The sequence below is a fragment of the Pleurodeles waltl genome, chromosome 10, assembly GCF_031143425.1.
Source record: "Pleurodeles waltl isolate 20211129_DDA chromosome 10, aPleWal1.hap1.20221129, whole genome shotgun sequence".
Lineage (NCBI taxonomy): Eukaryota > Metazoa > Chordata > Amphibia > Caudata > Salamandridae > Pleurodeles > Pleurodeles waltl.
The window spans coordinates 47505438-47529791 of record NC_090449.1 but is presented as its reverse complement, the minus strand read 5'-3'; the positions used below and the strand labels follow the sequence as shown (position 1 = coordinate 47529791).

At 50.2% G+C, this 24354-nt stretch overlaps 1 protein-coding gene across 1 annotated transcript in view; it reads right to left on the bottom strand.

The window, feature by feature from the left end:
- LOC138262360 (extracellular calcium-sensing receptor-like) overlaps positions 1-24354 on the bottom strand; it is a 163312-nt gene that overhangs the window by 94581 nt on the left and 44377 nt on the right. Inside the window, exon 2 of the mRNA XM_069212259.1 lies at positions 17520-17700. Coding sequence (XP_069068360.1) covers positions 17520-17700 — 181 coding nt within the window. The remainder of the gene's footprint in view (positions 1-17519; positions 17701-24354) is intronic.

Here is a 24354-nt window from a genome sequence, read left to right as displayed (position 1 = left end):
GCAGTAGAAGACAGGTAAAGTCCTTTTAGAGGTGAAGCCCAAGTGTGCAGCTGGTGCAGTCCTCCAGAGTGCAGTGTCCAGGTGCAGGTCAGGGGTCCAGCAGGCCAATCCTTCTTCTCCGGTATTCTTCCTTGTTGGAATCTGATAGGGATCTGAGGTGTGGGTGCAGGTCTGCCAGTTTTATCCTTGCTCCTGGGTGAAAAACAGGTGGTTCCTGGTTCTCCAATCAGAGGCAGGGTCCTTCCCCCTGTGATAACCACTTCCTGGGAAATGTGGCAAAAATCAATACCAGGGAGCAACATTCCTCAAAAATCCATCATGGCTGAAAGTGATTTTTGGAGGTTACATCTGGCTGAGCCCACCCACTGGTGTGGCAAAAAATCCTAAACACACCCCTCTCCTGCCCTCTCCTAATCTAATCAAGGGGGCACCTAATTGTCTGGGTTTGCAGGATGTGAGGGTGGTGCTGGGTTGCTCCAAATGTCCTTCTCTGCCTTTAAAGACCAGTTTGGCAGCCCTCCCCCTTCCTGCTTCACCATCTGCTGAGGGGAGATCTCCTCCCCCAGGCACATCTCTTTGTGTGGAGCCAGGCCATTTCACACCTCATCAAGGCAGCCTGGCCAGGCTGCCAGAGGCTGGCCAATCAGAGCACTGCAGCAAAACACTGCATGGCTGAAGTTGGCAACTTTTCAAGTAAAGTTTAAAACTCTTTACCTGAACAAGTTATATTAAATCCCACAACTGGAAGTTGTGGGATTTATTATAACAATTAATTTGATACCAAACGTCTGGTATCTGTTACTTAAGGGGACTTTAAAAATTAAAATAAAGTCTCCCCATTTTAGCCTATGGAGGCCATTCACTACAATGAAAGGAAAAAAGAATTTGGCTGTTTTACCACACCAGGACTTATAAAACTAGTTTTATAGGGTCTCTGCTTATAGTTGCATAGCACCCAGCCCTAGGGGCACATAATGCACACCTTAGGGGTGACCTATATGTAAAGATAAGGTAGGTTAAGACTTTGGAACTACTTTTAATTCCAAAGTTGAATTTGCATATAACTTTAATTTAAAAGCAGCCAGCAAGGCAGGCCTGCCTTTAAAATGACACTGGGCACCTCAGCAGTGCATCTATGGGTGCACTACCTATGCTGGGGTCCCTAAATCTACATGTCCTACCTTATACTAGGGACTTATAGGTAGGTTGACTTAGCCAGTTATGATTAGCCTAATTTGCATGCTGATTTTACACAGAGCACAGGCCCTGGGACTGGTTAGCAGTACCCAGGGCACCATCAGAGTCAGGAAAACACCAGCAAAAAGTGGAAAATGGGGGCAAAAAGTTAGGGGGCCTCTGCAATCAGCCCTGTTCTCTCACACAAATACATCTTAGTCGCTGTAGATTCTTGTTCTAGATACCTGAGAGTATGGCCGCAGCGGTAGGCTGACGCTCAAACTGTTGTAAAAGACTTGCTGATCTTTGTCAGTACATATGCGATTGTGGCATTCCATTTGGACTAGGGCCCTGCATTTGCCTCAAAGGCATTCAGGGACATCATGGCTACGATGGGTGTTGAACTCCATTACTCCTCACCATACCATACCGAGGGAAATTTGGTCGTGGAGAGGCGGAACCATGATCCAAAGCAGTCCTTAACAGCCAAGGTATTAGGTTCTGGCCGCAGTTGGCTTCATCAACTACATGGGATCCAGAGAGCACTGAACAATCTACCAAGACGGTCTTGAGGGGACGCACTCCTTATGAAGTTCTTTCTGGGATACCTATGTACGTCCCAGATCTTGATGGCCCTGGTTTGGTGGAAGCAGATACACCGTTTGCCAAAAATTAACACCTCTCTGTCTTACAGGAGCTTCAGCAATTTTGTGATGATAAATCATCCACCAGTGCTGCCACCTTAGGAATAAGGGATGCACCAAAAACTTCCACTGGCTAGATTCCTAAAGTTGGGGATCTGGTACGTGAGAAGATCGCTGTGAAAAAGGAATTTGGTCCATCTAACAGAGCACCAGTCCCAGTCTTGTGAATACAAGGTACCAGAACTATCATCTTACCACCACTGCCTGGTTCCAAAACAAACTGATTTGTTTCCATTGATGATGTCAAAGTTCACCATGTGACCGATCCTGCACAGTATACCCAGAGGTCCCTAGGGTAGTTCCCGATTCCCTCTCACTACCCAACAGGACATACCTCTTCCAAGTAGAATTAAGAACACTACTTCGGACTACGTAACAATGTCCCATGATGTTTCAAACACCTCCTTGACCATGGAGAGGGGGGAAAATGAGCTCTTGCTGATTCCAGTCACCACATCAGCGACAGCACCTGTCCAAATTTTGGCTGTTTTTTACACCAACACTACACAGACTGATGACACCATCTACCATGAGCCTCCACGTGACGTGGATCAATCGACCAGTAATTAACCCACTCCAGTGTTTGCAGAGACTGCTTCTGGTTATTTCATTGACATTGATGACTTTTCTTCTGACTCATCCACTACAGCAATTGAAAATGTATCAAAGACACGTAAGCTATACCTGTGGCTTAAAAATAATTTTTTTATTCACCCATGGAACTATTTTTGGCTCTGTTTGACATTTTTTGCATTGTTCCTATGAATAGGGTTTGTGACTGTTTTCTTTTTACTCATAAATGGTCATTACCTTCCTGACCGGCCCTTGGTTGAGCTTGCGGATAAAGTCTTGACTCCTTATCATTCTTCACATAAGGTCTGAATAGACTTGTCCCTTGTGAACATTTCAGCTGTACCAATTTCTGATGGTATTGTATTGGGGCAACATTCCATTTGATGTATATGGGCCTACTGAGGTCATTCAAATTCCATATGTGCTTAAAATTTCTATGACAGATGTCATTACACCAGGTGTTGTATCTGATGAATGGGATGTCAAGACAGTTGATTCTATGTTAACTGAAATGAAGGACTATTCAGTGTTTGAAAGTGATGATGTATATGGAAATACAATGAATTATTGGGAAATGTTCTGTTATAATAACTGGGGACAGTACTACCTGCACCGCGCCACTAGGGACAGACCAGTATTTAAATTCACTCAGTGGGAAAACTGTTCTACACCACCAGTGGGGAGCCCGAAACACTATTTAGACAAATTCACTTATTTCACTGGGCATGACACAAAAACTTCAGCATCATATTATTTCGAAAATTAGGAACATTTTGCTAACTGATATAAAGATGATTTATTCAGAGTCCTTTGTTTCCCATCTTACAGTTGAAGGTTATGAATATTGGAAGAACACTGTTGATTTAATAAGTGTATGGGGAACACAAGATTGGAAAATACAGGGTAGGGACGCTTTATTTGGTGCATGCCTGATTCCTGTCCAAATTATCTTTTTAAATGACACCATTCAACAGACTTCCTGGATGGAGTTAGCAAAAGTAAAAGAAATGAACACACCCAGTATCCCCACACCTGAGAAGTTTATCGACTGGCAATCCTCCCTGAGTGTCAGCGAGGAAGAGTCAGATGTAAGGGTTCAGACTGGTAATTATAATTCTTCACTTTCCAGTACCGGCGGGTGATTAATCGGCCAATTGAAATTAATGAATGTCAGGCACGTTTTTTTAATTCTTCAAGGGGTTTCAAGATTAGCCAGCCAGATCCTCGCTTTATCTTGGGTCAACACACAGGAATAGTTACAACATATAGGCCCTCATTACAACAGGCCGGCGGAAAACAAAATGGGATTACGACCACGGCAGAAACCGGCAACATAGACAGCCACTTTAACACTTCGACCGCCACGGCGGTACAAACAAACAGCGCAGCGGTAACCGCCAACAGACAGGCGGAAGACAATGTACCGCCCACCCTATCACAAGATGCCAATCCGCCACCTTTTTCGTGGCGGAACCAACGCGATCAAAAACACAGCAGAAACAGTACACAGAAGGGGAAATCACTCACCTCTCCACACCCCACGAGGAACCAGGACGCCATGGAGCCAGAACTGCAGATCCTGCCGGCGATCGTCATCCTGCTCCTCTATCAGGAGCGGTGATTACCACGGTGAGTACTGCACCTCCAACACAGGGGAGGGGGGAGGGAAAAGAAAGTGACACACACATGCAACACTCAACACCCCCACCCTCACCCACGACACCAGACACACAAATACATGCTGCAACATTACATATACACCCCCTCACCCCCCTTCAATAACGCAAGGACAAAAGGAATTGATTTGAACGATTGTAATCAATAAAAATCCAGTAGTCAAAACTCTAAATACAGTATATACAATTATGTACACCAACTACACAAGTCCGGATAGTGCACCAATCATTGCCTGTGGACCACTGGGCCAAAAATGCATGGGTGAGGCCCACAGTCGATACCTGACTCCAAACAGAGAGAACACTGGAGGGGCATCAGATGGAAAATAAACAGGCACCTCAGAGGGAGGGGGGCACCTCAGCCTGATGAACGCACAACGCCACTGCTCCATGAGGGGGGTCCAGGCCCATTGATGTATCCTGGCCACAGTCTCTCAAGTCTGTCAAGTGGGTAGTTTGCCCACTGCTTTATCCTGGGGAGTGCAAAGCCACAGTCTCACAAGTCTTTTCCGTGGGTGGTTTGCCCACTGCTTTATCCAGGGGAGTGCAATGCCACAGTCTCCCAAGTCTCTCCAGTGGGTGAGTTGCCCACTGCTTTATCCTGGTGAGTGCAAATCCACAGTCTCTCAAGTCTCTCCAGTGGGTGGTTTGCCACTGCTTTATCATGGGGAGTATAAAGCCACAGTCTCACAAGTCTTTTCAGTGGGTGGATTGCCGACTGCTTTATCCTGGGGAGTGCAAAGCCACAGTCTCTCAAGTCTCTCCAGTGGGTGGGTTGCCCACTGCTTTATCCTGGGGAGTGCCAAGCCACAGTATCACAAGTGGATGCCTTTCTCCACTGGTTCTGGAGGGGGCTTTGTGCCCTGAGTGCTTCATCCTGCCAAGGACAGAGGTAGTGGATGTGATACTCCACTGGTTCTTGAGGGGGCTTGATGCCCACAGTGCTTCATCAGATGAATGACCACTGGGAATGGCAGACATGTCTGCGGTGGTGCCACTGGCTCAGGATGTTGCGGGGCCACTGGCTGTGGGCTCTGTGGCAGCGGTGCTGGTGGCGGGCTCTGTGGCAGCGGTGCTGGCTGCGGGCTCTGTGGCAGCGGTGCTGGTGGCAGGCTCTGTGGCGGCAGTGCTGGTGGCGGGCTATGTGGCAGCAGTGCTGGCTGTGGGCTCTGTGGCAGCAGTGCTGGCAGTGGGCTCTGTGGCGGCGGTGCTGGTGGCGGGCTCTGTGGCAGTGGTGCTGGCTGCGGGCTCTGTGGCAGCGGTGCTGGTGGCGGGCTCTGTGACGGCGGTGCAGGTGGCGGGCTCAATGACAGCGGTGCTGGCAGTGGGCTCTGTCGTGGTGCAGGTGGCGGTGCAGGTGGCGGTCTTCTACGCCGTACAGGTTGTCGTTGACTTGAACAGAAGGTGTGACACTGGTCCCTCAGTTGGTGCCTCCATGCCCTCTCCTGACCTGCCCTTCAGTTTCTGGTCCTTCCCCACCCTGGATGGTGGCGCAGCTGTCTTGCCACGATCGCCTTTCTTTTTCCCTGAGCCCTTGGTGGCAGGTGTTTTCTGCTTCTCCCTCCGGGATGTGAGCAACTTTTTTGGTTTTGCAAGTGGCAGAATGTCCTTTCCCTCGCACTGTGGCACACTGGCAGCCCTGATGGTTGGCCCACTCCAATAGCTCGCAGTTGCTGGCACCACTGTGCCTGGGGATGTGGTGGCTGAGACGCTGGGTTGGGACCTGGAAAGCCTGGCCCTAGGGGACGGATGGGGAGGAGGTGTAGAAAAGAGGTCAATATTAGCCAGGAAAAGTTTTTTAGACACACTGGGATGGGTAGATGGAGGGCGTTTGAGAATGGAGGTAGAGGTAGTGGTTGTAGGAGGTGTACGTCTGCTGAATTTAGGTGAAGGTGCATGAGCTGGAGGGTGTTGTGAGGTGGATGGCTGTTGGGTCGGTGTGTGCCTGCGTTTGTGTAGTTTGGAAGGAGGGCTCACAGACACACTGGGAGAGGACACAGCGGATGTGTGAATGGTAGTGGGGTGGTGAGTGCATGTGAGCGGTGTGTGGTGATGGGCGTGCTGGTGATGGAGGTAGTGGCTTAAGATGTAGTGCATGCAGGTGTGAGTGGAGACGAGACTGGGAGGGAGGAGGGAGACGTGGAGGAGGGGGACACAGTGGAGGCAGTGGATGTTGTTATGTCTGCATGGGTATGATGCTTGTGTGAGTGCCAGTGGGATGTGTGGTGCTTATGTTTGCCTGAGCCACCCTTGTGTGTTGAGGTGTGTGCATGCTGGTTTGATGGTGTGCTTGGGATAGGCAGAGGTACAGGGGATTGTGTCTGGGTGGAGGAAGTTGGAGGGGGGACAATGGCTGCCATCAGTGCTGAGGCCAGAGCCTGAAATGCTCTCTGTTGGGCTGCCTGGCCAGGATGAATGCCCTCCAGGTATGCATTTGTTTTTTGCAAATACCTCTCAACACCCTGGATGGCATCCACAATGGTAGACTGCCCAAGAGTGAGGGATCTCAGGAGGTTAATAGCCTCCTGACTAAGGGCAGCAGGGCTGACTGGGGCAGGGCCTGAGGTGCCTGGGGCGAAGGAGATGACCATCCTCCTGGGTGACTGGGCACAGGACACACGCTGAGGAGCTACTGTGAGGGCGGGTCTGGTAGGGGGGTGGAGGCTGTGCCTGTTGATGCGGGGGGGCACAGAGCGGCCCGCCACCACAAGGGAGCTCCCATCAGAGGGGGAGGCACTGTCGCTGGTCTCTGCTCCTGTCCCTGCCGTGGAGCTCCCCTCGCCCTACATCCCACTGGGGGCTTCAGACTTCATTGTTTCACCCTCCAGGGCCAAGTGGGATGCAGTTCCCTCCTGCTCCGGTGCCACTGCTGCTCCGCCTGATGATGCTATTGCACACAAGAACAGGGAGACCACAAAAAGGGGGGTGGAAGACAGAAGAAAGACATGTTCAGTGCATGAAACATCCCTACCTTTGGTGGACACTACAGACACAGCAGACCTCTGCACTACGCCATGCACTTATAGTTCCTAGATTATTCACAGGGCCATGGAGTACAAGGCCTATGCCCAATTGCTGCACACATGGAAGTCACAGGAGCCTGACTAGGTGTAGATGGCACTAACCACTAGTGGGGTTGGGGCACCACTGAGCCTGCCTCACAAGGGACCTTACCTACCAAGCTCGCCCTGGCCTAGGGGAACCCACTGCCCACCTCCCCTACCCAGACACCTCGTAATGCGCGCAGAGTCAGATGATTGTGACTGTACTCACCCCATTGTGGCTGCTGTGATGCCCTCAAGCGCCCATCCAACTCCGGATACGCCACTGCCAGGATCCGGAACATCAGCGGGGTCATGGTGCAACGGGCACCCCTCCCACATTGGGAGGCCATCCCCAGCTGGGCCTCCACTGTCTTCTTGCTCCAGCGGCGAATGTCCTCACATCTTTTCTTGCAGTTAGTGCTCCGTCTGTGGTGGACCCCCAGGGTCCAGACATCCTTGGCGATGGCACGCCAAATATCCTTCTTCTGGTGGGCGCTGACCTAGAGAAATAGTACAGGGGAAAATGATAATCTTTACCCGTCCGGACCTTCATACTCATTGGCCCACGTTCCCACCCTTGCCCTGACGCACATACACTCACCGTCCGCTCATGCAGGCTTCAGTCCCCCCCATGTGTCTTCCAGCCACACCACTCCAAACAGGCATTGCCCATGCAGCATGCTCCCAGTACACTCACCTGTTTGTCTGGAGGAATGTAGAGTAGCGTGTACTGGGGGAGGACCCCATCCACTAACTTCTCCAACTCCTCCGAAGTGAAGGCAGCGGCCCTTTCCCCAGACACATGAGCCATCGTCGCTTTCAGACCCAGGTCACAGCAGCAATTGCAGTGTAGGTCCTCTCCTGTCGAAGGTCAGGTATCAAGTGAGTGAACAGACAGAAAATGGCGGTCACGTCCACGGTGGCGCATACCGTCACCATTGGCGTACATCGTCATTGGCTCCTCGGACCCATAGGGTCCAATGTTAACCAATGCAGAATTGCGCAACGGGGTTGAAGGCCAGCGCAGTTACCTCATATCCCCTTGTCCCACCTTACAGGTCAGGCAGCCGCCATTTCAAGGTGCCACATGGCATTAATAATAACTGCGTCACATCTATCTAGGCCTTGCATACAGACAGTAACAGGCACATTGCGGATTAATAAATGTGTGCTAATGACATTTTGCAATACCTCTCAGTGTTGGCGGACTCTCTGCTCGCTGTTATCCTCCATAGGGCTCGTCCGCTGGGGCCGGTGATGAGATGGCGGCATTCTCCGGTGTACAGACAGCTGGTGGACCTGTCGACAATGGAAGAGAGACACGTAATAGTCACCTACAGACTTAACCATGCAACAATCCATGAACTGTGTGCCCTGTTGGAGCCAGACCTGATGTCAGCTATCTGCCATCCAACAGCGATCCCCCTTCTAGTGCAGGGCCTGTCAGTACTCCATTTTCTGGCAAGTGGGTCTTTTCAAACCACAGTGGGCATTGCATCAGGGATGTCCCAACCAATGTTCTCTAACTTGTTGTCAAGAGTGTTGTCTGCCCTGCTAAAACACATGCGCAGCTACATTGTTTTCCCTGAGGTGGAGGATTTGCCTACAATAAAAGGTGACTTCTATGTCCTGGGACATATCCCCAACACCATAGACCCCATTGAGAAATCCCAGGACAAGGGCAGAGGAATGCTACAATGAGGCACATGGGCGAACTAGGAGACTTATAGGAAGAACCTTTGGCCTCCTGAAGGCCAGGTTCCCGTGCCTCCATATGACAGGTGGTTCTCTCTACTATTCACCAAAGAAGGTGTTCCAGATCATCGTGGCCTGCTGTATGCTGCACAAACTGGCTTTCCGATGACAAGTGCCTTTTCTTCATGAGGATGGGCCAACTGGAGGTCTTGTGGCAGCTGTGGAGCCTGTGGACAGTGAAGAAGAGGAGGCAGAAGAAGAGGATATCAACAACAGAAACAACGTTATCCAGCAATACTTCCAGTGAGACACAGGTAAGAAGATATCACTGCCTCCCACATCTCAGACTATTGTTTGACCTATCATAAGTCTGTCATTTTCACCCAGTGTATGGACCATGACTTGTCACTTTGCCTTTCCATTTAACAGATGTGGGTCCCACTTTGTGACCTCTGCTGTGTTTCCTCATGGACTAGAGCTGTGTTACATCGGTATGTTGACATTTAAATTGACATTGCTATATTCCATAGTTATTGCAATTACAGATTTATGAGAGAACAGACTGAATCCAGATTGTTTTGAGATTGATGTGTGTTTATTTCTGTGCAATAAGTGGAGGGGGTTGTAAAATGGTCAGGGCTGATGGTGGGGGAATGTACATGGCAGAGTCCAGTCTATTTGTTTCACAGGTGCATTGTCCAAAGGGGCATAGGAAGTGGAGCAGGGGCAGTTGAAGGATGGACAGGGTGACAAAGTGGGACAGAAGAATGACATTCAGGGGTGTCTCATTTCCTGGCAGGGGTCTTGGCAATGTTCTCTGTCTTGTTCCTGGATCTCAGGGACCGTGTGCGGGGTGGCTCTCCATCTGCAGGGGGTGGGGTGCTGGTGTCGTAGTCCTGTGGTGGTGCCTCCTGTCCACTAGCGCCGGCAGAGGTGGTGGGCTGTTCATCATTCAGGCCAGTGTCAGGGGCCCCTTGTTGTGCCACAGTGCCCCTCATGGTGTTGACAAGGTCCTGCAGCACCCCTACAATGGTGACCAGGGTGGTGTTGATGGACTTGAGTTCCTCCCTGAACCCCAAATACTGTTCCTCCTGCAGCCGCTGGGTCTCCTGAAAGTTGGCCAGTACCATTTCCATTGTCTCATGGGAATGATGGTATGCTCCCATGATGTTGGAGAGGGCCTCGTGGAAAGTGGGTTTCCTGGGCCTGTCCTCCCCCTGTCACACTGCAGTCCTCCCAGTTCCCCTGTTTTCCCGTTCCACTGTCCCCTGAACCCTGTGCCCACTGCCACTGCCCCCAGGTCCCTGATTTTCTTGGGGTGGTGGGTTTGCCTGGGTTCCCTGTAGTAGTGGACACACTGCTGATTGACGTGTCCTGGGGAAAGAGGGATGGGCCTGCTGGCTGGGTGCTGTGCTGGTGTTTCCTGAGGGGGAAGGCTCTGTGGTGACTTGTGACAGTGTCAGGGGAACCGACTGTCTCGAGGTCCCAGATGGGCCAGGCTGGTCATCTTGATCCAGTTGTGCAGAGCTGCTGTCATCACTGTGGACCTCTTCTGTGGGGGGCCTGGACATGTCTGGAACCTCCTGTCCGGTGACGTTGGTTAGGGGTCCTGTTGGGATGTAAATGCATTGTTATTGTATCCTTGAGTGCCATCTTGTGCAATGGGTGTGTTCCCCTGTATTAATATGCTTGCACTGTCGCCTTGGCCTTGTGTGATTAGTGATTATGTGGGTTGGGTGAGTCTCGCTACTGGGCATGCTGTGGTGATGGGTGTCCATGCAGGTCTGTGATGGTGGTCCATGCATTGTTGTTGCATGCAGGGCTTGGTATTGGATTTGGTGGGTTGTGATAGTGGGGCATATGTGAGGTGGTGGAGTGATGGGGGTGAGGTTAGGAGTTCAGCTACGGGGAAGGTACATTCGGTGGTATCAAGACACCAGATTGCTGTACAGAGGACTGGCGGTGGACCCCTCCTCCTCCCTCACACCTAATAACATGGGAGGAGCAAGTCTTGGCGATCATGCACGCGGGGAAGTCGTGCGTCGTCTTCCGGCGCGCGGACAGTCTCTTTTCTTGGATCACGGGGATTACCAGATGTCCCGGGTCTGTGCGTGGATTTTCCTGCTTGTTTTCCGGCTGCGTGTCGTTCTGCGGGGCTGCGCGTCGAAATTACGATCTCACGGCAGGCGTCGTGTCGATTTCTCCTCTAGAGGTCGGGCGGCGTTGTCCTTGCGAAGCCGTGCTTCGGATTTTCGGTCGTCCCAAGAGCGTTGCGTCGATCAGTGTCGGTGTGCAGCGTTTTTCTCGCCGCGGAACAAGCTGTGCATCGAAATGTTCGGCGCACGGAGCGTCCAAGTGAAAGAGAGAAGTATTTTTGGTCCTGTGACTTCAGGGAACAGGAGGCAAGCTCTATCCAAGCCCTTGGAGAACACTTTCACAGCCAGACAAGAGTTCAGCAAGGCAGCAGGCCAACAGCAAGGCAGCAGTCCTTTGTAGAAAGCAGACAGGTGAGTCCTTTGAGCAGCCAGGCAGTTCTTCTTGGCAGGATGTAGTTTCTGGTTCAGGTTTCTTCTCCAGCAAGTGTCTGATGAGGTAGGGCAGAGGCCCTGTTTTATACCCAACTGTGCCTTTGAAGTGGGGGAGACTTCAAAGAGTGGCTAAGAAGTGCACCAGGTCCCCTTTCAGTTCAATCATGTCTGCCAGGGTCCCAGTAGGGGGTGTGGCAGTCCTTTGTGTGAGAGCAGGCCCTCCACCCTCCCAGCCCAGGAAGACCCATTCAAAATGCAGATGTATGCAAGTGAGGCTGAGTACCCTGTGTTTGGGGTGTGTCTGAGTGAATGCACAAGGAGCTGTCAACCAAGCCCAGCCAGACGTGGATTGTAAGGCACAGAAGGATTTAAGTGCAAAGAAATGCTCACTTTCTAAAAGTGGCATTTCTAGAATAGTAATATTAAATCCGACTTCACCAGTCAGCAGGATTTTGTATTACCATTCTGGCCATACTAAATATGACCTTCCTGCTCCTTTCAGATCAGCAGCTGCCACTTCAACAGTGTATGAGGGCAGCCCCAATGTTAGCCTCTGAAGGGAGCAGGCCTCACAGTAGTGTAAAAACGAATTTAGGAGTTTTACACTACCAGGACATATAACTACACAGGTACATGTCCTGCCTTTTACCTACACAGCACCCTGCTCTAGGGGTTACCTAGGGCACACATTAAGGGTGACTTATATGTAGAAAAAGGGGAGTTCTAGGCTTGGCAAGTACTTTTAAATGCCAAGTCGAGGTGGCAGTGAAACTGCACACACAGGCCTTGCAATGGCAGGCCTGAGACAAGGAAAAGGGGCTACTTAAGTGGGTGGCACAACCAGTGCTGCTGGCCCACTAGTAGCATTTAATGTACCCACCCTATGCATATAAAGTGCACCTTACTAGGGACTTATAAGTAAATTAATAGTCCAATCAGGTATGATTCAAGGTTACCATGTTTTAAGGGAGAGAGCATATGCACTTTAGCACTGGTTAGCAGTGGTAAAGTGCGCAGAATCTAAAAACCAGCAAAAACAGTGTCCAAAAAGGTCTAACAAGCTGAATAAAATATATTTAGGTTAAAGTGCACAGCGGCAGGGCTAGTTCTCTAAAATAACATGTATGAAGCTATAACTAAAATGGCTACACAACAAAGGCAGGACAAAAGTAATTCTTAACTTAATAAAACATTAAAAAATGAACTCAAAACAACGAGCAAAAAAGATCATTAAGGTGATAAAACATACTGTTATTCTATTCACAACCCTTTGAAGGAAAGAAAGCACAAGACCGTTAAAAATGAGTGAGAATGCTGTGAACCGTCATTATATTGTGAAAATGAAGCAAGTAAAGTACTCTATAGGTGTTAAAGTGTGAAGCAAAGACCTAAGAATGGAATACCCCGAAGGTCAAGTGTAATACTGTCAATTAAAATGAACCAAACAACATAGGAAACTTTGAGGCATTTCAGAACTTCTTATGAAAAATATCCGGAATTATAATACTGAACAATAACCAAGATAATTGCTGCATTAATTATCACAAGCTGTCATATATCTCTTAATGCCTGTTAACTGTGCCCATGGGTAGGTCAAGCCAATTCTTCCAGATAATTATTGCTACTTTTTGGGTGTGGCTAAATGCTTTCTCCTCTAGGGTCTCACTACCATATAATAACAGATTTACTATTTTCAAGGGATATGACTCCTTTAAGACTTCCATTGATTTCACATATTCAAGATGTTCACTATTTATCCACTGTTTCAGAGTTGTATCCCACATCGTTTTGTTAGTGAAAACCATGATTTTTGCTTTGAAAGGATTTTTTTTTAGTCCATTTGCAGTACAATATTTTCAGAATTTGTTCAGTTTACTTTGTAAGCCAACAAGAGTTTGATTAATAAAAACAGTATCAGTAGCATAAGCATTGTGAGGGATAGATTCATGACCTAATTTTGGAATAAATAACCAAGTGCAACTGAAAGCCAATGGAGTATCCTATATATATATATATATATGCTATATATATATATATATACATATATATATATATATATATATATATATATATATATATATATATATATAGAGAGAGAGAGAGAGAATTGCATTGGCACCAAAATACCTCCCTGACGGAGCCCATTTCAAGTCCTTATTTTCCTGAGCAGCACCCTGTTACCGCCCAGCTCAACCTTAGTCTGCATGCAGTTGGATTGTGAGTTTCAGTAAGCCCATGGGCCTACTCCAATTCACCAATTTCTTCCAAAGGAAAACTCTGTTGATTATCTTTTTATTGTGTATCTAGCTCACCCTGACTAGGGTGGTGGTTCCTGCTTGTAGAGGGTGCATACTCTGACAAACAGAAACCCCAGTTCTAACAGATTGTTATGTCCTTATTTAATTTTGTTCTATCAGGTTCCCTTTTACTTGGGCAATTTGTTTTCCATACACCCTGATTGCATTACTTATTTTTTCATATCCATTCTTCTCTTTGGACCCGTTGTAACATATTTTGGCCCTCATTACAACCCTGGCGGTCGGTGTTAAAGCGGCGGTAAGACCGCCAACAGGCCGGCAGTGAAAAGAATGGAATCGCGACCATGGCGGAAACCGCCAACATAAACAGCCACTTTAACACTCCGACCGCCACGGCGGTACAAACAATCAACATGGCGGTCACCGCCAACAGACAGGCGGAAGACAATGTACCGCCCACACCATTATGAGAGGCCAATCTGTCAACTTTTCCAGGGCCGATTCAACGCGAACAAAAATACAGCGGACACAGGTCTTGGAAGGGAAAACTCTCACCTTTACACACCCCACGAGGAACCAGGACGCCATGGAGCCGGAACTCCAAATTCTCCCTGCGATAGTCTTCCTGCTCTTCTACCCGGAGCACGACTGATGGTGGCGACGACCACGGTGAGTACTGCACCTACAACACAGGGGAGGGAGGAGGGAAAAGAGAGTGATACACACACGTAACACGCAACACCCCCACCCCCACCCTCACACACAACAACACACACACCAGTACATGCTGAAACATTACATTCCCCCCCCCCAGCCTTCCCCCCCTGGAAGAACGCAAGAACAAAAGGAAATGAGTTGAACGATTTTAATCAGGAAAAATTCATTACTCAAAAATATATATACACTATTAACAAAAATGTACACCAAGAATTCAAGTCCATGTACTGCACCTACATAGTCCGTGGACCACTGGGCCCAAAATGCATGGACAAGGCTTACACTCAATACCCAGTCCAAACGGAGAGCACACTGCAGGGGCATCAGATCGAAATAAAACAGGCACCTCAGGGGGACAGGAAGGGGGGGGCACCCCAGCCGGATGAGTGCACAACGCTAGCTCCACGAGGGGGCTCCATGCCCATTGAGGTATCCTGGGGAGTGCAAAGCCACAGTCTCACAAGTCTCTCCAGTGGGTGGCTTGCCCACTGCTTTATCCTGGGAAGTGCAAAGCCACAGTCTCACAAGTCTCTCCAGTGGGTGGTTTGCCCACTGCTTTATCCTGGGGAGTGCAAAGCCACAGTCTCACAAGTCTCTCCAGTGGGTAGTTTGCCCACTGCTGAATCATGGGGAGTGCAAAGCCACAGTCTCACAAGTCTCTCCAGTGGGTGGTTTTCCCACTGCTTTATCCTGGGGAGTGCAATTCCACAGTCTCCCAAGTCTCTCCAGTGGGTGAGTTGCCCACTGCTTTATCCTGGTGAGTGCAAATCCACAGTCTCTCAAGTCTCTCCAGTGGGTGGTTTGCCCACTGCTTTATCATGGGGAGTATAAAGCCACAGTCTCACAAGTCTTTTCAGTGGGTGGATTGCCCACTGCTTTATCCTGGGGAGTGCAAAACCACAGTCTCTCAAGAAGATAACAGTCTCCACTGGTTCTGGAGGGGGCCTGGTGCCCAGAGTGCTTCATCCTGTCAAGGACAGAGGTAGTGGATGCCTTTCTCCACTGGTTCTGGAGGGTCTTTGTGCCCAGAGTGCTTCATCCTGTCAAGGACTGAGGTAGTGGATGTGATACTCCACTGGTTCTGGAAGGGGCTTGGTGCCCAGAGTGCTTCATCCTGCCAAGGACAGAGGTAGTGGATGTGATACTCCACTGGTTCTGGAGGGGGCTTTGTGCCCAGAGGGCTTCATCCTGCCAAGGACAGAGGTAGTGGATGCCTTTCTCCACTGATTCTGGAGGGGGCTTTGTGCCCAGAGTGCTTCATCCTGCCAAGGACTGAGGTAGTGGATGTGATACTCCACAGGTTCTGGAGGGGGCTTGGTGCCCAGAGTGCTTCATCCTGCCAAGGACTGAGGTAGTGGATGTGATACTCCACTGGTTCTGGAGGGGGCTTGGTGCCCAGAGTGCTTCATCCTGCCAAGGACAGAGGTAGTGGATCTGACACTCCACTGAAGGTGGCGAAACATGGAAGTTGTCCAGGCCCCTGGAACTGACCACCAGCCTCGTATGAATGACCACTGGGGATGGCAGCCATGTCTGCGGTGGTGCCACTGGCACAGGATGTGTTGTGACCGCTGGCGGTGCTGGCGGCGGGCTCAGTAACGGCGATGCTTGCGGTGCTCATTGGGCAGCGGTGCTGGTGGGGGGCTCACTGAGTGTGCTGCTGGCGACGGTGTCGTGAGCGGTGGTGCTGGTGGGGGGGCTCATTGAGCGTGCTGCTGGCAGCGGTGTCCTGAGCGGCAGTGCTGGTGGGGGGCTCACTGAGCGTGCTGCTGCCGGAGGTATCCTGAGCGGCGGTGCTGGTGGAGGGCTCACTGAGCTTGCTGCTGGCGGTGGTGTCCTGAGCGGTGGTGCCTTTGGTGGCGGTGTATGTGGCAGTAGCGGTCTTGTCCGCCGTGCAGGTTGGTGGCAACTTCCCTTTCTTTCTCTGGCCCTTCCCCACCTTGGATGATGGCGCATCTGTCTTGCCACTCCCAACTGTTGTCCTGGCTGAGCCCTTGGTGGCAGGTGTTTTGGCCTTCTCACTCCGGGCTGTGGGCAACTTCTTTTGTTTTGGAGGTGGGGGAATGTCCTTGGCCTCGCTCCTTGGGACACTGGCTGCCCTGCTGCTTGGCACACTCCAGAAGCCTGATACTGCTGGCACCACTGTTCCCGGTGATGTGGTGGCTGAGGTGCTGGGTTGGGACCTGGAAAGGTGGTCCCAAGGGGACGGAAGGGGTGGGGGAGGTGAAGGGAAGAGGTCAAGGTTTGACAGGAAAAGTTTTTTAGACACACTGGGACGGGTAGATGGAGGGGGTTTGGGAGTGGAGGAAGAGGTTGTGGTTGTAGGGGGTGTTCGTTTGCTGACTTTGGGTGAAGGTGCATGGGCTGGAGGCTGTTGTGAGGTGGATGGCTGTTGGGTGGGTGTGTGACTGCGTTTTTGTAGTTTGGAAGGAGGGCTCACAGACACACTGGGAGAGGACACAGGGGATGTGTGAATGGTAGTGGGGGTGGTGAGTGCACGTGAGCGGTGTGTGGTGATGGGTGTGCTGGTGATGGAGGTAGTGGCTGAAGATGTTGTGCATGCAGGTGTGAGTGGAGACATGACAAGAAGGGAGGAGGGAGACATGGAGGAGGGAGACACAGTGGAGGCAGTGGATGTTGGTATGTGTGCATGGGTATGATGCTTGTGTGAGTGCCTGTGGGATGTGTGGTGCTTATGTTTGCCAGAGTTACCCTTGTGTGTTGAGGTGTGTGCATGCTGGTCTGATAGTGTGCTTGGGATAGGCTGAGGTACTGTGGATTGGGTCTGGGTGGAGGAATTTGGAGGGGGAGGTTGTACACAGGGACAATGGCTACTATCAGTGCTGAGGCCAGAGTCTGAAATGCTCGCTGTTGGGCTGCCTGGCCAGAATGAATGCCCTCCAGGTATGCATTTGTCTGTTGCAACTGCCTCTCTACACCCTGGATGGCATTCAGAATGGTAGACTGCCCAACAGTGAGGGATCTGAGAAGGCCAATGGCCTCCTCACTGAGGGCAGCAGGGCTGACTGTGGCAGGGCCTGACGTGCCTGGGACGAAGGAGATGCCCACCTTCCTGGGTGAGTAGGCACGCGGCACACGCCGAGGGGCTGCTGGGATGGCAGTGCTGGTAGGGGGGTGGTGGCTGTACCTGTAGATGTGGTGGGCACAGAGGGGCACGCCATCGCAAGGGAGCTCCCATCATAGGAGAAGTCGGTGTAGCTGGTCTCAGCTCCTGTCCCCGACGTGGAGCTCCCCTCGCCCTTTGTCCCATTGGTGAATTCTGAGTCCGTAGTCTCGCCTTCCAGGGCCATGTGGGATGCAGCTCCCTCCTGAAAAGAGGGGAGGAAAGAAAGTAGAAAGACATGTTCAGTGCATGCAATACCGCTACTGTTGGCGGACACTACAGACGCAGCAGCCCTCTGCACTACGTCATGCACTTTGAGTTCCCTAATTGATCACAGGGACATGGGGTACAAGGCCTATGCCTGATTGCTGCACACATGCAAGTCACAGGAGCCTGACTAGGTGTAGATGGCTCTTACCACCGGTGGGGACGGGGTGCCACTGAGCCTGCCTCACAAAGGGTCCTTGCCTACAAGGCTCGCCCTTCCCACAGGCAATCTCCCCCACCCAGACACCTCCAATGCGCGCTGAATCAGATGGATGTGAGTGTACTCACCCCCTTGTGGCTGCTGTGATGCCCTCAAGCGCCCATCCAACCCCGGATACGCCACCGCCAGGATCTGGAACATCTTGGGGGTCACGGTGCGACGCGCACCCCTCCCACGTTGGGAGGCCATCCCCAGCTGGGCCTCCGCCGTCTTCTTGCTCCAACAGTGAATGTCCTCTTTTCTGGCAGTGGGTGCTCCGTCTGTGGTGGACCCCCAGGGCCCGGACGTCCTTGGAGATGGCACGCTAAATATCCTTCCTCTGGTGGGCGCTGACCTACAGGAATACTACAGGGGAAAAGGAAAAACTATTACCGTCCGGACCGTCACAGTCATTGTCCCACGTTCCCACCCTTGCCCTGATGCACATCCACTCACCGTCGTTTCATGCACGCCTCATTCCCCCCCCCATCTCCCATCCACACCACTCCAAACAGGCATTGCCCATACAGCATGCTCACAGTGTACCCACCTGTTTGCCTGGAGGACCGTAGAGTAGCGTGTACTGGGGAAGGACCCCATCCACTAGTTTGTCCAACTCCTCCGATGTGAAGGCAGGGGCCCTTTCCCCAGACACTTGAGCCATTGTTGCTTCTAGACTGAGGTCACAGCAGCACTTGCAGTGTAGGTCCTCTCCTGTTGAAGATCAGGTATCAAGTGAGTGAACAGAGAGAAAATGGCGGTCACTTCCGTGGCAGTGGGTACTGTCACCACCGGCGTACATCGTCATTGGCTCCTGGGACCCATAGAGTCCAATGTTAACCAATGCAGGTTTGCGCTGCGGTCTCCGACCACCTACTGCGGCGGTGTACAACGCCAGTCCCACATTATAGGTCAGGCAGCCGCCATTTCAAGGGGCCACATGGCATCATTTTTAAATGCGTCACACATATCTAGGCCTTGCATACACACTAAGACAGACACATAGCGGATTGACAAATGTGTGCAATAAAGTTGTTAATTTCGTACCTCAGTGTTGGCTGACCCTCTGATCGCTGTTCTCTCCATAGAGCATGTCCGCTGGGGGAGGTGAGGAGATGGCGGCATCCTCCGGTGTACAGACCGTTGGTGGACCTGTCGACAATGGAAGAGCGACATGTAATAGTCACCTACAGACTTGATCGTGCCACAATCCAGGAACTGTGTGCCCAGTTGGAGCCAGACCTGATGTCAGCTATCCACCATCCCACAGGAATCCCCCATCTATTGCAGGTCCTGTCAGTACTCCATTTCCTGGCAAGTGGGTCTTTTCAAACCACAGTGGCCATTGCATCAGGGATGTCCCAGCCAATGTTCTCCAACGTGTTGTCCAGAGTGCTGTCTGCCCTGCTGAAACACATGCGCAGCTATATCGTTTTCCCTCAGGTGGAGAATTTGCCTACAGGGAAAGGTAACTTCTATGCCCTGGGACATATCCCCAACATCATAGGTGCCATTGATGGGATACATGTGGCCTTGGTACTCCCCCGCAGGAGTGAACAGGTGTACGTAAAACCGGAAGAGTTACCATTCAATGAATGTGTAGATGGTGTGTTTGGCCGACCAGTACATCTCCCATGTGAACGCCAAGTTTTTTGGCTCAGTGCATGATGCTTACATTCTGAGGAATAGCAGCATCCCTTATGTGATGGGGCAACTCCAGAGGCACCGTATGTGGTTATTAGGTGAGGACATGGACCCTATACAGTGTGAATAGTTGTCTGGGTCTGGGGTTGTCCCTAAGGGTTAGTGTGTGTCCAGCAGTTGTCCCTTGACATTTGCAGGTGACTCTGGCTACCCCAACCTGTCATGGCTACTGACCCCAGTGAGGAATCTCAGGACAAGGGCAAAGGAACTCTACAATGAGGCACATAGGCGAACTAGGAGGGTTATAGAGAGGATCTTCGGCCTCCTGAAGGCCAGGTTCAGGTTACTCCATATGACAGGTGGTTCCCTATACTACTCACCAAAGAAGGTGTGCCAGATCATCGTGGCCTGCTGTATGCTGCACAACTTGGCTCTGCAACGACAGGTGCCTTTTCTGCAGGAGGATGGTCCAGAAGGAGGTGTTGTGGCAGCTGTGGAGCCTGTGGACAGTAAAGAAGAGAAGGCAGAAGAAGAGGACATAGACAACAGAAACACTGTGATCCATCAATACTTCCAGTGAGAGACAGTTAAGAAGACATCACTGCCTCCTACATCTGATAAAATTGTTCGACCTCTCATCTGTCTGTCGCTTTCACCCAGTGTATGGACCCTGATTTGTCACTTTGCCTATCGATTTCACAGATGTGGGTCCCACTGTGTGACCTCTGCTATGTTACCTCATGGACTAGAGCTGTGTGACATAGGTATATTGACAATACAATGGACATTGCTATTTCCCTCAGTTATTGCAAATACACAATTGTGAAAGCACAGACTTACTCCAGATTGTTTTGTGATTTAAGGGTGTTTATTTAAGTGCTAAATAGTGGAGAGGGGTTGTAAAATGGCCAGGGGTGATGGTGGAGGAATGTCCATGGCAGACTCCAGTCTCTTTGTCTCACAGGTGCATTGCCCAAAGGGGCATAGGAAGTGGAGCTAGGGCAGCTTAAGGATGGACAGGGTGACAAAGTGGGACAGAAGGATGACTATCAGGGTGGTCTCATTTCTTGGCAGGGGTCTTGGCATTGTTCTCTGTCTTTGTCCTGGATCCCAGGGAGCACTTGCGGGGGGGTTCTCCATCTGCAGGGGGTGGGGTGCTGATGTCGTGGTCCTGTGGCGGTGCCTCCTGTCCACTAGCGCCGGCGGAGGTGGTGGGCAGTTCATCGTCCAGGCTAGTGTCAGGGGCCCCTTGTTGTGCCACAGTGTCCCTCTTGGTGTTCACGAGGTCCTGCAGGACCCCTACAATGGTGCCCAGGGTGGTATTGATGGATTTGAGTTCCTCCCTGAACTCCAAATACGGTTCCTCCTGCAGCCGCTGGGTCTCCTGAAACTTGGCCAGTACCATTGCCATCGTCTCCTGGGAATGATGGTAGGCTCCCATGATGTTGGAGAGAGCCTCGTGGAGAGTTGCTTCCCTGGGCCTGTCCTCCCCCTGTCGCACAGCAGCCCTCCCAGTTTCCCGGTTTTTCTGTGCCTCTGTCCCCTGAACCGTGAGCCCGCTACCACTGCCCCCAGGTCCCTACAGTTCTTGGGGTGGTGGGTTAGCCTGGGTTCCCTGTAGTGGTGGACACACTGCTGATTGATGTGTCCTGGGGACAGAGGTATGGGCCCGCTGGGTGGGTGCTGTGCTGGTATTTCCTGAGGGAGGAGGCTCTGTGGTGGCCTGTGACTGTGTCAGGGGAACTGACTGTCCCGAGGTCCCGGATGGGCCGGGCTGGTCATCTAGATCCAGTTGGACAGAGCTGCTGTCATCACTGTGGGCCTCTTCTGTGGGTGAAGTGGACATATCTGGAACCGCCTGTCCGGTGACGTTGGCTAGGGGTCCTGCAGGGGTGTAAAGGCATGATTATTGCATATGTGTGTGCCATGGTGTGCAATGGGTTGGTGACCCTGTACCCCAGTGCTTCCATTCCTGTGTAGGACATTGTGTGATAATTGTTTAGGGGTCTGTGTGGGTATGTGTAGTGGACATGCATTGGTGATGGGTGTCCATGCTTTGTTGTTACATGCAGGGCTTGGTGTTGGGATGTGTGGTTTGTGATAGTGGGACATATGTGAGGAGTTGGAGTGATGGGGGTGAAGGCGAGGTTAGGGGTATGTGACAGCATGCAGGTAGGGTGGGGGATGAAGTAGTTAAAGATTTAACTTGCCAGAGTCCATTCTTCCAGCTACTCCAGCGAGGCCCTCAGGATGCAGTACAGCCAAGACTTGCTCCTCCCATGTTGTTTGTTGTGGGGGAGTAGGTGGGGGTCCGCCGCCAGTCCTCTGAACCGCCATGTGGTGTCTTGAGACTATGGAACGCACCTTCCCCCATTGGTCGTTCCACCTCTTCCTGATGTCATCCCGTGTTCTTGGGTGCTGTCCCACTGCGTTGACCCTGTCCACGATTCTGCGCCATAGCTCCATCTTCCTAGCTATGGTGGTGTGCTGCACCTGCGATCCGAATAGCTGTGGCTCTACCCGGATGATTTCCTCCACCATGACCCTTTGCACCTCCGCAGAAAACCTGGGGTGTCTTTGCAGTGCCATGGGGTGGTGTGGGTGATGTGAGAGGTGGTGTGTGTTGTGATGTGTGGGGTGATGTTTAGGGGTGTGTGGTGTTTTGTGCGTGGATGTGAATGTGTGATAGTGTTGTGTGCCTCTGTATGCTGGTGTTGGCTTTACTTTGCTGTCTCTCTGGCCTTCAAAATTTTTGGTAGTAAGGGTTTGTGGGTAATGAGGGTGTGTGTTATATATTGTATTTGGTGTGTGGGAGTGGTGTGTGCATGTGTATTAGGTGTGTGTATTTCGATTTGTCCAATGTGGTTGTGTTTTGTAAATGTGTGTGTATTTTGAGCGCAGCGTGATGGTGTGGGCGTATTCCTGTTGACGTGACGGTGGAGGTTTTGTTATCTCCAGTTTATCACTGACCTTTGGTGTGGCGGACTTGTGTGGGTGTCTAGATTTTGGCAGTTTCTGAGCTGTGGGTCATATTAGCTGTGGCGGAATTCCGCGGCCATGACGGTGTGTTGGCGGTCTTCTGCACGGTGATAAGCGGCATTTACTGCCAATGTTATAATGAGGGCCTTCATCTTTAAGTCTTGGATCATTTTTTCAGGTATTATGTCTTAACTCTGATTACCATATAATCCCTGTCATTTTTGCTTCTGATATGTTCACTAATGTTCAAAGATGTCTCTTGCCTTACCCAGTGGGGTAAGTGACAGGGGTAACTGTTTGTGGCCACTGCCATACAAAGCTCTTACTTACAGATCCCTCACTAATATAAAATTGACCAAACGGATTATTGCATGGTCAATTAGGGAAGATGCCCTATCGTTGTCAAATGCATATCTCGCTGGCTGATTATTTTTCGTTCTGCCATTGATTATTGTCAAACTTAGGCTTCTCAGAGGCATAGGTAATTTCTTTCCTATCATATTCATCTTGCAATACATATTCATTGCTTGGAATTTCCAAGCCCAAGTATTCATCAAATCCTCTGAATCATGGTTCCATCAATATTCCTTTGTTCTTAAAATTTGGTTTCACTCCCACTAGTAAGCTTAAGCCAGCAACTGTCCCCCCAAATTTGTCCTTCACAGCATTTTTACTGTAGACAAAGTAACCCTGCAGTACAATATTATTTCCTCAAGTTTACTGCAGTGCAGCAATATGTGTATCATTTAATTTTGCAAGCAAGAATTTTAAATTTCTTTGGAGACCTGCAATGTCCCAAGACAAAATTTGAATGGTGCTGTCAAAAGGACTGGTATGGCTTTGAAACCTCAGTTCCTGTAGTAATGGCTACTGTAACCAAGCTCCAGTCATGTTCCTTCACCAGGATAGCTTCTTTGTTTTGACAATGCATTTAGCCTCCTTTTAGAGTTTGTCTTAGATATCACAAAGGTTTCATGTACATGCATATCCTGGGCCCCCAGATTTATCTTGGGGAGATTGTCAGTTTCGTTACTCCATCTCTGGATGGTGAATTTATTCCATTCAATTCATATAGATCAAAGCCTAAGTGTCTGATTTCATCCAATAACCTTAAGACCTCATTGGCCACTAGTAATTTGTAACATTTAATAACTGAGTTTGGCCGTTGTGATAAATTTGCTTATTCATACGGAAGTTATTTTTTAGTGTCTCTGATTCTCACAAAAGTATATAGTATATTTGGCAAAATGGCTAACAGGAGAAGCTGCAGTGACACTTCCGATTCTTTTGGATCCCCATACCGAGTTGTCGTAGGCCTATGTTTCCAATCAGGTTCTTGCAGCCCGCTGACTTTTCACTCCTCCTGATTTTGATCACATTGCAGCTCTTTGTGTTTGAATATTTGAGAATCACTTTCGGCTTCTGCAGAGTTCCCATGGATTGCCTGGTTCTTATTAGTTTTACACAATGAATCCCTAGTACGTGTTTTTTCTACACACGTTTTTACCAAACGTCACTCCCTTTATTTCACTAACCTTATTTTTGGGAGACGGCAAAGTATTTGTTTGTTCAAGATCGTCTATATTTGGGCTGTTTGTATTGGCAAACCAAAGCAATCTTGGGCCATTTTTTCGAAATTCACTGCATTTTTTTTGTACCATTAATTTGTTTTTGTTCTTAAAAATTAGGAACATATATTGTTCTGAGGAGGATGCCATATCTTAACTGATAATAGTTTTGAAGCACTATGGAAGACATGCAGCATTAGTT